Source organism: Mobula birostris, chromosome 25 (assembly GCF_030028105.1).
Source record: "Mobula birostris isolate sMobBir1 chromosome 25, sMobBir1.hap1, whole genome shotgun sequence".
Lineage (NCBI taxonomy): Eukaryota > Metazoa > Chordata > Chondrichthyes > Myliobatiformes > Myliobatidae > Mobula > Mobula birostris.
In genome coordinates this window covers 47,562,528-47,578,839 of record NC_092394.1, presented here as the reverse complement: position 1 = coordinate 47,578,839, position 16,312 = coordinate 47,562,528, and the positions used below count along the sequence as shown (strand labels likewise).

Genomic DNA, 16,312 nt, shown 5'->3' with positions numbered 1-16,312 from the left:
TTCCCAGTGCTTAATCTACCCTTTGTCTCCTGGTGCCTAAAACCAATGAAGTGCTTCTCATGTGTAATACAAAGGAAGAAAATATAGCATCCATCGTGTACAGCAAGTGAAAGCAAACAATAAATGTGGTCACAATCAGGTAATTTATTGTATTGAGGGAATAACCACTTCCCCAGTTCGAAGAGAAATTGGACGAAAGCAGTACCATGACCCACTGACCAGGCTTAGATCAACAATTAGCAATGTGCTACGGACTAGATCTGGAGCCTTTATATGACGAGTCAGCTTACTGTATACACCCACTAAATGGCACTGTTTAGGACCAAAGACTAGAACTTTAATTCCCTCCACTGCAGGCAGTTGCAGCGCATACCATCTACAAAATGCCCTGCAGTTAATTGCCCAGGCCACTCCGACATCACCTCCAAAACCATGAACCCCACCACTAAGAGGGATAAAGACAGCAGGTGCAAAGGAAGCACCAGGAAGTATGTTGCCATTCTGTCATTACTGCTGAATCCAAATCCTGGAACTCTGTTCCCAATGATATTGTTGGAGTACTGACGGGACTTCAGGTTCAGCTCTCTACCACCTTTTCAAGGGCATAGGATGCTAGTCTCAGTAATGGGGACTATGAAGCTTCTCGTGAAATTCCACTTCCATCTCTCAGCAAGGTCTCACCCGTATGTAGCTTCCGACACACAATGTGGTTGACCTTAACCATCTTCTCTGAACAGAGGCAAATTGGATTGAACAATCGATATCCAGGAAGGAGCAAATTAAAACAATTAACTTTAGCAAAGCATGATGGTCTTGCTCATATTGACCACATTCTGTAAATCCTATGGTTGGAGAGGAGTCGGTGATGTGGACATTGAATTTATACGAATAGCTGAAGAAATCAACTTGAACATACTTAATGCTGACCAGCATAACCTATGAGTGTTTGATGTCTCTGGGGGATCTCATCCTTCTGAACTCCACTGAGTAAATATAGGCCCAGATACACTCAAACACTCCTCACATGTTAAGCTATTCAGCATTAAGATGTTCAAGTATGTTCAAAGTTCTTCAGGTCTCCTCAGAATAAAGGGACAACCCTTCAGAAACTGAGATAAGGAAGAATTTCTTCAATCAGAGGGTGGTGAAGCTGTGGAATTTGTTGCCACCAGGTCATTGGGTGATTTTAAGACAGATTAATAAATCCTTTATTGTGTAAGAGGTTTATGGGTTATGAGACGATGAGAAAAAAAGGTTACTAAAGAATCAGCCATGATTGCATATGGAGCAGACATGGTGGGCCAAGTGGCCTAATTCTCCTCCTATATCTTAAAGCAGGGGTTCCCTATATGGAGGCACAGACCTTAAGTTAATGGTATTGGTTCATGGCATAAAAAATGTTAAGAGCCCCTGAATAAAAAGCCTTATGAACAAAAGGCAGTAGTGTGGTTCACCCATGACTGTATATTAATAACACAGAGGCAGAGAAGAGGCCAAAGGGCCAGAGTTCAACAGACACTGTAAATTCAACCCTATTATGAAAATCCTCAGTCAATGTCCATGTAATCAAAAAACAGTAGTCGATGTGAATTTCTTATCAAAGTATATACAGTGTATGTCACCATATATGACCTTGAGATTCATTTTCTTGCAGTTCACAGGAAAATAAAGAAATACAATAGAATCTATGAAAACCAGAGATTTAAATATAAATAAGTACATGAATAATATCGAGAACACGAGTTGTAGAGTGCTTGAAAGTGAGCCTACAGGTTGTGGAACCAGTACAGAGCTGAAGTGAGTGAAGTTATCCGCATTGCTTGAGGAGCCTGTTGGTTGTAGGGTAATAACTGTTCCTGAATCTGGTTGTGGGAGACCAAAGGCTCCTGTACCTCCTGCCCAATGGTAGTTGTGAGGAGAGTGTATGGCCTGACTGGTAGGGCCTTTGAAGATGGTTGCGGCATTCTTGCGGCAGCACTCCCTGTAGATGCGTTCAATGGTGGGGAGGGCTTGTCCTGTGATGGACTGGGCCATATCCACCACTTTCTGTTCTGTGCATTGGTGTTTCCACACCGGGCCATGGTGCAACCAATCAGGATACTCTCCACCGTGCATCAGTAGAATTTTGTCAAAGTTTTAGATGACATGCCGAACCTAAGCAAATCACTGTGCTGTTGAGCCGTTTTGTTGTGATGATACTTGTGTTCAGATCCCCTGACATGAAAACACCAAGGAACTTACAGTGGTTCTCACATTTTCGGGTTACTACCCCCTTGACTCCCAGACCACATCCCAGCGCCCACTTTCCCGTCATTACATGAAAAGCTAAATAAACTTGATTTATGATGCACAGTGAAAGAAAATAGGAATTGCAAATTTAAAGCAGTGAATGATTACTAAAATTATTCAAATCTATTTAAAGCTACAAATAAAATTTCTTTATTTAATTACAGTAACAGTTTTCATCAACGATTTTAGAGCGTACATTAGTAGTCCGACTATTCACTACTTCATTGCTTTTTCACCTTTCAATGAGATGGATGGGCTTGGTGCAGTGATATCAGCTTCTCAATATCAAACTGAACGTCACACAGGAGTCTCAGTCCCCACACTGAGTAACTTGCAGTCAGTTTAGCTGCTTTGAAGGAAGTTGGGCAACTGCACTAAAACTACATTCCACTAAATATGATGTTAGAAAGGCAATAAGGAACACTTTGACCTTTATCCACAGTGCAGAATAGCATTCAGAGATTTCTTTCTGCAACCAAAAATGTTGATATGGTTTTTTGAACCTTGGCTTCAACTCAGTCTTTTTTTTAAAAAACAGATCAGTTCTTTCTCCATCCTTCCTGTTAATTTCTCATTACAAATGCTCAGGTTACTCAGCTGATTTACTACCCAATCTGGAATTTGGATCAAGATCTTGAAACCTCTCTGACATGTTTTGATGCAACACACCCAAGTGAGCATAGTATATGTGAAGATCACCATCTGGTATCCTTTCTTTTCCTTCCAACCCAGAGGGGTTCAGAAATTGGAAAAGGTCACAATGGCCAATTTTGCACTTAAGTGTTGCATCACAACCTGGTACTTCAGCTGCAGTGCTGTCGACAAAAAAGCCTTGCAGAGGGTGATTAGGGGAACAGAGAAGGTTATTGGAGTCTCCCTACCTTCTGTCCAAGACCTCTTTCAGAGTCGATACCTCCAGAAGACACGGTACATCATTAAAGACCCCTCACACCCTCTCCATGAACTGTTCGTTCTTCCGCCATCAGGCAAACGTTACAGAGCATCAAAACTAAAACCACAAGGCTACAAAACAGCTTCCTCCCACAGGCAGTCAGACTGCTAAATAGCTGCTCTACCTGACTCTGCTTTGGACACTTTTAACTTGCACTGGACACTTATAACTTGATTTTAACTGACATGTGGCTGTTGTGTTTTACTATTTATTGTTATGTTTATTATTTAGTGTTGCATTTATTATGTTATGATTGCACTGCTCCTGAGAAACGCTGTCTCATTCTGCCCTGCAGAGCTGATGCACAGTTAGAATGACAATAAAGTTTTTTGAATCTTTGAATCTTGAAATAGGATTAACTTGGACAGAAATGTGGAGACGACAGATATGACTTTGATAAGATTTCCTTAGAATTGAAGATTAACTTCATTAAACTTTGTGAATAATTCTGACAAAGAAGCAATGTCATGCCTAATATTCTTGAGTTGATTACTAAATGAAGTACTGTATTCAAGTCTTCAAAGAATTTAATCACTGGGTCAAAAAGCATATTAAAGTGTCTCAGGCAATTTCCTTCTGAGCGCTATCTGACTTCTGTGTGCAACAGCAAGCGTCCAAACTGTTCATCATTCTCAATACAAGGCTCTCGAAATAGTCAAGAATTGAGACTATTAATTACTGCTGGCAGAATCAGTTCTTCTCTAATGGTATGGGACTTTCCAGACTTAGCAATGAAATGTTGTACAAAGCACGCAAACTGTCACTGTTTTGTTGTGAAGTGATGGCAAACATGTTTTGAAGTGTTTTCTGTTTCTAAAAGTTTTCACAAAGTGACTGAAAATAAGCCAAGTTTTTGTCTGCCTTATCAGAGCGTACTCTATTCAAATGTTCAAGGAGCCTGAAAGGTTTCATTGCCTCACACAACAGATTCATCGATTGTATGGCTGCTTCATGCTGATACAAATCCATATTTCAGATACTCCATATTATACTATCTACACTTTTTCATTTAGTCTGCTTTTGCCATTTTTGTTATGGATTAACGATCACACTCAATCGTCTGTTGTTTAAAGTCCAACCTCAAGGACTGCAATCAATAAAGAGGAAAGTTATATTATCATAGCTCAGGCAAAACCTGACTCTCTGCCTGAAGGTACATAAAGTGGGGCAGTGATATCTCAGTTGGGCCATGGACTAGAGAAATGTGGTGAAGACCTTTCAAAAAAAAAGGGCAGGATCTGAACTTTATGCCATTGAATGCCCCTACCCTAGTTCAAAGGAATGGCGTCAATGTATAACTAGAGTATGGGTATCACACTAGCTAACACCATACTACAGTAGTGAATGGCAATAATATGCAGGCCAGACTCAGAAATAACACAATTTCTTCAGTCCAGATTTCTCATGATTTGCCAAATACAGAGGTGTCACATTGCTTTTCAACAACCATAAGGTGCTTCGATCAAAGTCTAAGGGAATAGTGGGTTAGCAAGAGATGAGGTAATGATGTGATCAATGTAATCAATCATGAGGCACTGAGGATCAAATGCTTATAATAAGTAATTCAGTTCTTAAATTAAGCCTGCAATCCTTCAGCTGCTCCCCTTGCCTCCGAGTGCCCCCCCCCACACACCCTTTTTCTTTATTGCGCACTGTTTTTGTGTTTCCAAAGCCCTTTAGATCTTAACATTAAACAGGAACAGGCCAAGAAGACTTCAATAAGAGAAACTCAAACTTAAGTTGTTCTGATAGCAGGAGTATATAATCGGTTTTTTTCTACATTCACACTATGTATCCTGACCGGCCTCTTTGCACGGAAGGCAAACACCGAATATGAGCGACTCTGCCTTACCACCTTGCTGTTTTGGCATCTTTATTTTTCCACTGGAAAGTACTAATCTGGTGCATTAACTGTATTAAGAGTGGCTGTACAATATCAGGCAATTTCAGAGCAAAAGGCATCTCAACCGGCTCCTGGTCCAGGATCTGCTCCATAGCTGATTCTGCATTCACAATGCAGATACTCAGCGAGTTCATCAGGTTTACATTCAGTACTCAACACTCTGTAAGAGCTGGGTACATCGTGCAAGCAGGTGCAAGTACTAAACCCCCACGGGCTTCCCTTCCCTGTACACATGTCCCACATAACTACAGCCAGTCTGAGGAGGTTTGCACTTACCAGTCAGACCCACTCCTTCAGTCCAAATGAAGGGCTCGACCTGAAACATCGACCGTCTATCTCCGGTCAGACACCGCCCAATCCAGAGTTCCTCCAGCATTTGTTTTTCAATCCAGATTCCAGCATCTACAGTCTTTTGTCTCACTTTCTTTCTACTCGCTCAGCATTGCCCTGTCAGCTGAGAAACTGCAATGGTCAGTGAAGATGGGAGAACAGAGGCAGAACCTGCTTTCTCCTAGCTCCAGTGACCCAGGTTCAGTCCTGACCTCCAATGCTGTATGTGTGAAGTTTGCACCATCTCCCTATGACAGTGTGAGCTTCTTCCCACATCCCCAAAGACTTGCGGGTTGAGGGAAATTATTGGGAACATGGGGGAATAAGATGGGAAAGTGTAGGTAAGAGTCAGCAGGGACTCGTTGGGCTGAAGGGCCTGTGGTATGTGACCACCTGGCCCTTCCATTTTACCCAGAGATTGGGCGGTCTGAGGACCTGGTCTGGAGCCAGTGCCTATTCCCCGCCTTCAGCTAGGCCTATAACACCACGAGGTGGGGCTGGGCCTGCGCTACTTGTTCGACCCCAAAGACCTGCGCCGCCGGCCCATGACCTGCCCTGATACATGCAGCTCACTTCGGTGTGACAGGTAGTCCCTGCCCCAAGCTTCGAGTGACAGGTAAATGGCCAATCGAGAACGGGAGAATCAGCTCCTGTTTCCCCCTGGGTGCTGTACTGTATAGCCGAGCCGACGGAAACTCATCATTGGAGATGGAGAGGCGGTGACAAGTGGTCGTCTGGGGCAGCTGGCTGGTGGGATCTGGATGAGTTAATGGGAATATGGGGGGAATAAAACTGGATTGGTGCAAATGGACGTTTGGGAGTCAGCACGAACTCGGTGGGTTGAAGGGAAACTGATGTACTTTTGGAAAGGAGAGCAGTTTGGTTCACGACAGTTGTGAGATTCATTTTCTTTGCGCCTGCAGTCGCCGTGAACTGGCGTGGCTTTCATCCACAGCTTTCACTTTGCAGATCATTCTCGTGAACGAATGAGAGTGGGGAAACGGATTAGAGTGCGCTGGGTCACGGCTCCAGGACCGTCCGTGAGTATAAGTCTCCGCTATTTCCCTTATAAGTGTGTTGCTGGGCCAAACCCATAGCCCTGTAGATGCAGGTTGCTCAGCTGGAAGTAGGGAACGAACAAGGACTGAGGGTTTGAAAGTTGCTTTAGTTGCATGTGGTTTCCAGAGAGCTACACCTATAATATTCTTCAATTACTGGATCCCACAGGTTTTCCTGATAAACACTCTTTTTGAAGATTGATACGCTGCTGGGGATGGAATCAAACTTATTAATTGTACAAATTCGTGATGAATTACTCTTCTCATGTATGGCGGCTTCCTGCCGCGTTTCCTTAGCTACTGCAACTACTCGAGTGCCTGAAACCCAACGGGGTTTCCATTTAAAACAAATACAGGAAATGCTGAAAACACTCGGATCACCCCAAACGTGTGGGAGGAGTTTCGGGTTGTCCTAGGGATAATGAGATAGGAAAGAGCACTGTGTTCACATAGGAATATGTAAATATCCTTTTCTGACACCATAAATGAGAAAGAAAATTCGTATCTTTTTGTATAGCGGAGTACAAGTTGTAGAGTAAACGAAAACCGAAAAACTGCAATTGCTGGAAATCTGAAAAAAAAAGTCCAAAGGAAATGTTGGAAAACACTCACAGGTCAGGGAGTGGTTGTGGGGAGAGAAACGAACAGAATGTTTTAAGTTCTTGAGTTTCGCTTCTACCCACCTCCGTTTTAGTGCTGAACCTATCATTTCATCCAAATTATATGCTAGCATCATTGACTGAATCTCTTGTGTTCCCGGTCTAACAAATAACGTTCTTTAGTGTCTGCGGTGACTGTCCGGGCGGAAGGTTGTAATAATCGTGTGGATTCAGACAGCTCAGAGCAGTTTTCTTTCCGCTCCTTGTACTCGAGGTGAGACAGAGGTGGAAATCTGGGCGGCAGTAGGAACCGCACCTGCCCGATCTTCCAGAGTTACAGAACAGCGTCGCTCACAGGCTCCACCCGGATGCTTGTCCGGCTCCCAACGTCTCGGCCGCCACTTACCAGCCGAGTGTTGTGGGGATAGGCCGAATATGCAGGACAAGCCGGTTGAGTGGAGATTGGAAAGGGCTTCTGCAACTTCCAGGACAGGCGTGGCGACATACACCTGCAAATTTCCAACGGTAGGCGGAGGAATAACGCCAGCGTAGTAAATGCCACAGCAAGGCAGATGTTACTGATTGAATGGAATAGATTTGCAGGGTGGGACCAATCAGATTATTCTTCCAAAGAGCGGCCAGAGGTGTGATGGGCCGAACGTCCGCTTTCTATAATATTATTTTGTCCTATACTGTACTTATACGCAGCTGCTCTCCTCTCGCCCTGTGCGCAACACGGCAAGTGCGAGTGTCCACAGAACAGAACGTTCCCATTGCACCACCGACAAAAAAAGTGCGATATTTGAAATATTCTAGGATAGAGCGTCATCACAATACTTGAAGGATAAATAATTCACCCGCTAGGATTCAAAGGCTGGTTATTGCCAAGTAAGGTATTAGACGACGATACTAATATCTCCCTTAAATGAACTGATCTCCACTGACATTATGGAAGCAAGCGTACATGCATCACCAAATAATTTGGATTTCTTAATAGATTGAAAAGAATCAGACTGAATTAGCACAAAGAGAGCGTAACCATCATTTCTGCGGCCGATTTCGATGAAGTGGTAAAGTGTTACTGACCAAAACAGCTCGCAAGGAGCTCTTGCACTGGGACAGAACCCGAAATCTCTACCGAGGATTGTTTCCGCGCTGATAACCAAGAAAACTGCTTTTTCCACTCCCCTCCCAAGAGCAACATGCACAGTAGTGAATTCTTAGCATTAACAGCGGCAGCGATTTTAAAAATAACTTGAAACAGATTTACAGTTTTCGGCTTGGCGAGAGAGTACGTACCACAGTTGATTTTAGTTGACCTTTGCTGTCCAGAACGGTGTGGAGTTTGTGGACCACGGGCACACACCGGGCAGAGGTAAACAACAAATAAATAATGCCAACTAGTTTCAGAGTTGGGAAACCCTGGAGCGAAGTGTTCGGACTCATCCTGTGAAATCAAAGGAGTCGATTTATCTCCAGACAATTCAGTTCAGGGGATGACACTGCAGGCATTTCCACGGGAAAGAACAGCAACAGAAACGCCTTCTGGACATCCACACTCTTTGCGGTCACCTGGTATCCAGCCTTTCCTTTTTACTGACTCGGGGAGTGACTGAGAGCCTTCGGAATAACAGGGCTGTGTTTGGCTGCGTGAAAACTGTAATAAGGAAACAAATATGAACCAACAGCAGTTATTAGCGCCACCCATCAGCCCGCCGGCTAACGGGGATCGCGAGTACCCGCCCAGATTGCACTTAAAAGGGCAATGGCTCAGTGTTTGGTGCGTGTGGCGCGAACAGCAGGCTGCTACTCGTATGGATCGCTGGTACAAGGCACAAAGCTGACGCGTCTTAAGATTTGTGTTGGCGAAACGATAAACTCATCTATAACATTAAAAATGAATCATTTAATCTCCCCGAATCTGTAAAGCCCTTCAAATGATATCTGTATAAATTGCGTACACAACTCCTCATTTCTGTCATATTCTTGAATGTCTTTGGTAAACAAAAGTCCCGGGTACAGATTTGAAGCCATCATTTAGTCTCACAGTTTCACCACGTTCTACGTGTAGAATTTCACTTCTTTAAGACCGGACTGACCTCCACACTTCTTGATCTTCAAAAGCAGGAGTGGAGTTACTTCCCGTCCAGCCAGGTTCCCTCAGTAACGTGTCTCATTCCGCAATATTCCGGAGTCTAGGAAGTACGCCCTAGTTCACGTAATCTTGCCGCGTAATTTAATTCTTATCACGCCAGAATTTCGCAGGGTTTCAGCTGGGGTCTAACTCGGGAGTTTATACCTAAATGTTAACATATCTGGATAAAAAGACTTCCAAATCCTTCTTTCAACCCCATCCTACGTTCCGTAGGGTTCGGTGACACGTTATTCCCTTGTCCACTCGTCCCTCCTCACTGTCCTCGCTGCTGGCCCAAAAGGTGGGGATTTCCTGGTAGTCACTGATTTCAATTAGACTTCCCATTTCCATTCCGACATGTCGGTTCACGGTCTCTTCTAGTGGCACGATGAGGCTATACTCAGGTCCGAGGCGCAGTACCTCATATTCCGTTTTGGTAGTCTCTAACCTGATAGCATGAACACCGATTCTTTAACATCCGTTAATTTCACCTCGCCCACCACCTCCACTTCTCTTTCCATTTTCCATACTGGCTCCCCTCTCACCACTTCTCATTTGCCCAACACCCCCCCCCCCCCCGTCGCCCTTCCTTCCCTTTCTTCCACGGTTTACCACCCTTTGTCAGATTCCTCTAGGCCCTGTGGCCAAATTTGTGGACGATACGAAGATAGGTGGAGAGGCAGGTAGTATAGAGGAAGCAAGGCTGCAGCAGGACTTGCACAAATTAGAGTGCGCAAATGGAATAGCATTGGGAGGTGTACGATCATGCAGTTTGGTAGAAGGAAAAAAACGGGGAGACTGTTCAAAAATTCTACTGCAAAGGGACTTGGGAGTCCTCGTGCAGGATTTCCTGGAAATTAATTTGCAGGTCGAGTCGATGATGAGGAAGGGATATGCAATGTTAATATTCATTTCGCGAGAACTAGAATGAACATGAAGTACGTAATTCTCAAGCTTAATAAGGTATTATTAGTGAAACACTTGTAGTATTGTGAGCAATTTTGTGCGCCTTGGTTAAGGAAGGATGTGCTGACATTGGAGAGGGTTCAGAGGAGGTTCACGAGAATGACTGCGGGAATGAGAAGCTCTGGTTTTTACGCGCTGGAATTTAGAGCAGGGCAAAATTTTTGAAACCTATCGAATGTTGAAAGGCCGAGATACAGTTGACTTCCACCTTTTCGTGTGTGTTCTTTATTCATCGTAACATTATGATTAAGTTTCTGCAGCCACCGTGACATGATGAGCATTGCATGTTAACGTGTCTGTCCCTTCATCGTTTCCTCCAAACACTCACAATGGCTCCAAATTTCCACACGGCAGAAGTATGTATTTGCAACACTTTGGCACATTCCTCGAAGCCCGAGATGCTGCCTTCAAGTCCAGTGATAGAACAACTGTGTGTTAACACACACACACACGACTTACACGATCAAATACCCGAGCAATCACATCAAGTTCGCCGATAATACTTCAGTGGTAGGGCTCATCAGCAACGATGAGAGGAAGTGGAAGAGCTCTTGGTTCCAGGCAAATAACCTCTTCCTTAATGTGAATAATAACGGAAATAGTTATCGAATTCAGAAGAACTTGTACCACTCACTATTATGTCAGCGAGACAGCAGTTTCAAAATCCTGGGAGTACACATCATACACAACCACTCATGGGCACAGAACAAATCCTACACACTAGAGAAAGCTCACCAACTCCTCTTTCTGAAGCTGAAGAGAGCTGGACTTTACACATCCATACTCACATCATTCAACAGATGCAGTGGAGAGGGCATCACTGCTTGGTTTGAGAAACTGCACAGTGGCAGACAGGAAGGCTCTACAATAGGTGGTCAAAACTGCCCAATGCAGCACTGACTCCTACCTCCCAACATCAAGGATATACATACAGAAAGGTGCTGAAAAAGGGCCAGTAATGTCACGAAGGATCCCACTGACCCTGCTCATGGACTGTTTGTACCAATCCCGTCAAGGAGGCTAGGTATCATCCACATTAGGCCCACCAGACTCAAAAAAGTTACTTTCCCCAAGCAGTAAAACTGCTCAACACCTCCACCCACAACCCCACCATTGCTTTATTTACTGAAGGTCACCTTATGTGCAGCCTTGCATCACTTTATAGACATACAATCTAAATAAATAAATAAAAATATATATACACACACACACACACACCCACACACACTAGCTTATTTATTGTATTCTTTATCTTTTTTTGTGCTGCAGAGCTGGAGTAACAATTATTTCATTCTTTTACACGAGTACAGGAAGTGACATTATACAAATCTTCAATCTATTTGCTTCACCTATTGACATTATTTTATACATGTAAATGCTTCCATCTACACAGTGCAAAAGTCAGAGCTGAGCACTATCCGTAGTTTTCCCATATGACAGTTGGTATACAAATTGTTTACTGTAGTATAGCCTAATGGCAAAAAAGGATAATAAACTTGTATGAGGATAACTGCATACGTGTGAATAGGGTTAAGAGGGTTAATGGATTTTCTCTTCTGAGAGTGCATCTCGCCTCTAGAAGCACCAATACTGATTATGCTCCATTACAAGACCCAGTGTGTAACTTTATCTTTTCATAACATCAACAAACTTGGTAATAACACATCACCATAGCTTCTTCCTGTAGCTTCACTCCATCGATTGTTTCTCTTCATCTTTAACAGACAATGGTCTCATGAAGGACTGAATTCTTTCTGGTAATCAGTACAGATATAGCACAGCACTTTACAGCGATCCAAGTTCAATTCCCACCACTGTCTGCAAGGACTTCGCATGTGCTCCCAGTGACTGTGTGGATTTCCTCTGGCTACGCCAGTTTCCTCCCACATTCCAAAGACATACTGCTTGGTAAGTTAATTGGTAATTATAAATTATCACGATTAGGATGGACAGCATTCAATTTAATTTAAAAAGCAGCTTGCAGTGGGGGGGGGGGTAGGGCATTTGTTACCACTATTACTTTCTTCGCTTTGATGGAATTCTACAAAGGCACAGTCCACCACCTCCATCCAGAATTCAGGGGTGCATGGAAGTCTCATCTTTCCTTCTGGACTCAAATGGCTTGCCCATAGAACAAAAAGCAGCGATTTTCCAGTTTTAAAAAGCCTCTATTGCTCAACTAAGGTGCAGCGCAGTTGCATAGCTTTTAGCAGGACCCATACAGCACCAGCAATGGGGGCTTAATTCCTGCCGCTGTTTATAAGCAGTCTGTATGTTCTCCCCATGACCACGTGGGTTTCCTCCAGATACTCCAGTTTCCTTCCACACTCCAAGGACGTATAGGTTGTTGGTATACTATGCTGGCACTAGAAACATGCTGACACTTGCAAACTGCTCCCAGCACCACCTCGGACTGTACTGGTCAATGACACAAATGACTCATTTATACTGTTTTGATTTAAACATAGAAACCTAGAAAACCTACATCACATTACAGCCCCTTCGGTCCACGATGCCATGCTGAACATGCCCTTAGAAATCATCTAGGGTTAACCATAGCCCTCTTTTCCTAAGTTCCATGTACCTATCCAGGAGTCACAAAACACCCTACCGTATCCACCTTCCCCACCGTCGCTGACAGCCCATTCCACACACGTGTAAATAAAGCTACCCTCATTTTTAATGTTAGTTTCTTTTAAACAAGAGTAGGTGAGGTGGTCAAATATTAATAAGTCTGCCCTTCTTGTGCCTCCTTAAAAAAAAGCGAAAAAAAAAAAAATCGCATAGGGTCTCCTAGACTTGTAATCTGGAATTCCCCCTAGAAGGTATTGGGATGTAGGAGAGGTTAATACCTGATCCAGCCAAGAACAGGAAGATGCATTTGCTAAAATATCATTGATTATGCTAAAATAATCAGTCACACACCACTCAAAGCAATTGGTTATCTGAATAGCATTATAAAAATGCTAGTGCTGTCAGCTAGATTTTGATTGACCATTCATTACAGCAGGCAAAACAAAGCGATCTATCCCAAGATTTTAAAAATGCAAACACAAGGAATTCTGCAGATGCTGGAAATTCAAGCAACACACAAAGTTGCTGGTGAACACAGTAGGCCAGGCAGCATCTCTAGGAAGAGGTACAGTCGACGTTTCGGGCCGAAACCCTTCGTCAGGACTAACTGAAGGAAGAGCTAGTAAGAGATTTGAAAGTGGGAGGGGGAGATCCAAAATGATAGGAAAAGACAGGAGAGGGAGGGATGGAGCCAAGAGCTGGACAGGTGATTGGCAAAAGGGATACGACAGGATCACAGAACAGGAGGCCCAGGGAGAAGGAAAAGGGGGAGGGGGGAGAGTCAGAAGGACAGAGGGAGAAAAAGGAGAGAGAAAGAATGTGTGTATATAAATAAATAACAGATGGGGTACGAGGGGAAGGTGGGGCATTAGAGGAAGTTAGAGAAGTCAATATTCATGCCATCAGGTTGGAGGCCACCCAGACGGAATATAAGGTGTTGTTCCTCCAACTTGAGTGTGGCTTTAACTTTACAATAGAGGAGGCCGTGGATAGACATGTCAGAATGGGAATGGGACGTGGAATTAAAATGTGTGGCCACTGGGAGATCCTGCTTTCTCTGGTAGACACAGCATAGGTGTTCATCCTCTGCCCATCCTCTGGGTTCCCCCCCCCCCTTTTCCTTCTTCCCTGGGCCTCCTGTCCCATGATCCTCTTATATCCCTTTTGCCAATCACCTGTCCAGCTCTTGGCTCCATCCCTCCCCCTCCTGTCTTCTCCTATCATTTTGGATCTCCCCCTCCCCCTCTCAAATCTCTTACTAGCTCTTCTTTCAGTTAGTCCCGACGAAAGGTCTCAGCCCGAAACGTCGACTGTACCTCTTCCTCGAGATGCTGCCTGGCCTGCTGCGTTCACCAGCAACTTTGATATCCAAGATTTTGCTAGTTTGTCAATGGGATTCATGACTAGTAACACCACAAATTTTACCAAAGGAAGTTTGAATGAGAAACTGTACGAAAAATTCAATTGATGTTCTTAATTGAAGAGAATGATACCCCCTGGGAATCTGCTAACTCCAGTCCCAACATTAGTTTCATGGGCCTCAATAATTCCTGAGTAGCTAGGCAATCAACTGTATTATCAATTGTCACAACTCTGCAACATACAAGGCCTCTTGAAGAACTCTAGCTTCTTCCAATTTCTATATTCGAAAGATCATAAGCACTATTTCAAGATCATTCAGTATCAAAAACAAGGGGGAGGGTGACAAACTTCCAAAGCTATAGAAAGTAGCACTGACTTAAAAGATTTAAAGTAACAAGGACAGGTAACTTCAAACCTTTGCCACAGAGATATTTTGAACCCTTGAGCAAAACAGAAGTGATTCTGGCACAAACACCATTTAAGTGGGAGCATAATTTTAAAGAACACAAATGCTTGCTACAAATCAAGACTACTTGCCCACACACTTCCTTTCACAGGATGATGATACAGGAAGATTTTGATCGTTCATGAGTGATATTACTGTCCATCTATCAATACTAACCAGAACCTCAGATTGAGTAATGCAGCATCACCGAGTAATTCTCATAAAATTTGGCCAATACATCAAATTTGAAGTCACTGCCTACAGGAACAATTTTTTTTTTAAAAAAACCTAGAACAACAAAATGTTTCCTGCCACATTCCAGACATACAGTTCAGTAGGTTAGCTGGTCACACAGGTGTAACTGGGCAGTGTGGACTCGACAGGTTAGAAGAGCCTGTTACTATGCTTCATCTCAAACTATAAACAAAAACTAATGCTGGGCTAAAGTAGAAGCAATCAAGTTGCAGTGTGCACAATAACCACACAGTAAGCCCATAACCACACAGCCTGCCACTGAGGGTTCCCAAATGAGCTACATCATTGCCTCTTCCCTTCAGCCTCTTCACAGCAAGCACTAAATGTCATTCATTTTCAATAACCAAATGCAGCAAAAAAAAAATCAAAGCACGCAAGCCACACAAAAAAGAACAAATCTGTACTAAATAGTCAACTATTTGCTTTTCTTAAGTACTCAGAGTTAGTTCAAATTTCCAACAGCAACCAGAGGGCATCAGGCATCACCAGGACAGCTGGGGAAGGAGCAAAGAAATTCCACCTCAAAAACATGTTTAAAAGTAATGAAATGAAAGCAGATGCTAACCCCTGCCCAGACAAGATAACCATTGCAAATGAAAAAAAACAAAACTACTAACAAAATTAGAACATGGCAGCTAATGCGAAGTCAGGATTATTAAATAATTATTAAATTACTTTTGAAGTCTTACTGAGGATCTATACATCTATAATTCATTTTATGTCAATCAGATGAACCACAAGATGAAAACAGCAAAATTTAGTAAATAGCCACACTTAATGCTATAGGACATTAGAAACCAAACCACTGAACACACATTTTTATTGCAGATTTAAAGTCAACGGAAAAAGCAACATGTTTAGTATCCATTATTAAAACTCAAGACTAAACTTCAACTGAATGTATGCAGTCACATTTTCACAGCTTAAAAATCTATCAATACAGGAAAGGCATCAATACTACCCAAGATGACAATATAATGAACCAGTTTTATACAAGTGTACTGCTTACATGAACAGCTATGCTGTTGCTATTAACCTATTGGGAGTAGTCAAAGACAAGTCACTGTAGAGGCAAATTATTAAAAATTGTTTAATCTTCATCTTCAAATACACAGTGAAAAAGTACATTACATTGCATCAATGGTAAAGCACCACTAAAAAAATCTTGTAGCTCAGATGCTTTCAGTAAGGCCTGTCGCGTCGATCCATTCTGTGATCACTTCTGAAATTTAAAACAAAGCCCACTTGAGTTATACAATTTGTTGCTGAATCATCAACTTCCTCTCCAGGCATTACCTGAACTGCACTACAGACCCACAATCTGAAATCTTTACTTACCGAAACTTTTAAAAGTATTTCTTGCCCATCCCTGAAGGTGATGGCAAGACGCCTTCAAATTTCTAGTTTTTCTGAAGATGCCCCCTACAATACAGCTAAATAGCAAG

General features: G+C 43.0%; 2 protein-coding genes across 6 annotated transcripts in view; both read right to left on the bottom strand.

Moving 5' to 3' along the window:
• Window positions 1–9,248, bottom strand: part of mmp28 (matrix metallopeptidase 28) — a 99,601-nt gene extending 90,353 nt beyond the window's left edge. The window contains exons 1-2 of one of the 3 annotated variants that reach the window (XM_072243028.1): window positions 9,231–9,248; window positions 8,431–8,788 (exon numbers count right to left, since the gene is read on the bottom strand). In XM_072243028.1, coding sequence (XP_072099129.1) covers window positions 8,431–8,577 — 147 coding nt within the window. In that variant the 5' untranslated portion in view covers window positions 8,578–8,788; window positions 9,231–9,248. Of the gene's footprint in view, window positions 1–5,420; window positions 5,440–8,430; window positions 8,807–9,230 lie in introns of those variants that run through there. The other 2 variants (XM_072243029.1, XM_072243030.1) reach the window with 2 other exon arrangements.
• Window positions 9,249–15,943: 6,695 nt separating this feature from the next.
• taf15 (TAF15 RNA polymerase II, TATA box binding protein (TBP)-associated factor) overlaps window positions 15,944–16,312 on the bottom strand; it is a 38,970-nt gene continuing 38,601 nt past the window's right edge. For all 3 annotated transcript variants that reach the window (XM_072243032.1, XM_072243034.1, XM_072243033.1), the window contains one exon: window positions 15,944–16,089. In XM_072243032.1, coding sequence (XP_072099133.1) covers window positions 16,050–16,089 — 40 coding nt within the window. In that variant the 3' untranslated portion in view covers window positions 15,944–16,049. The remainder of the gene's footprint in view (window positions 16,090–16,312) is intronic.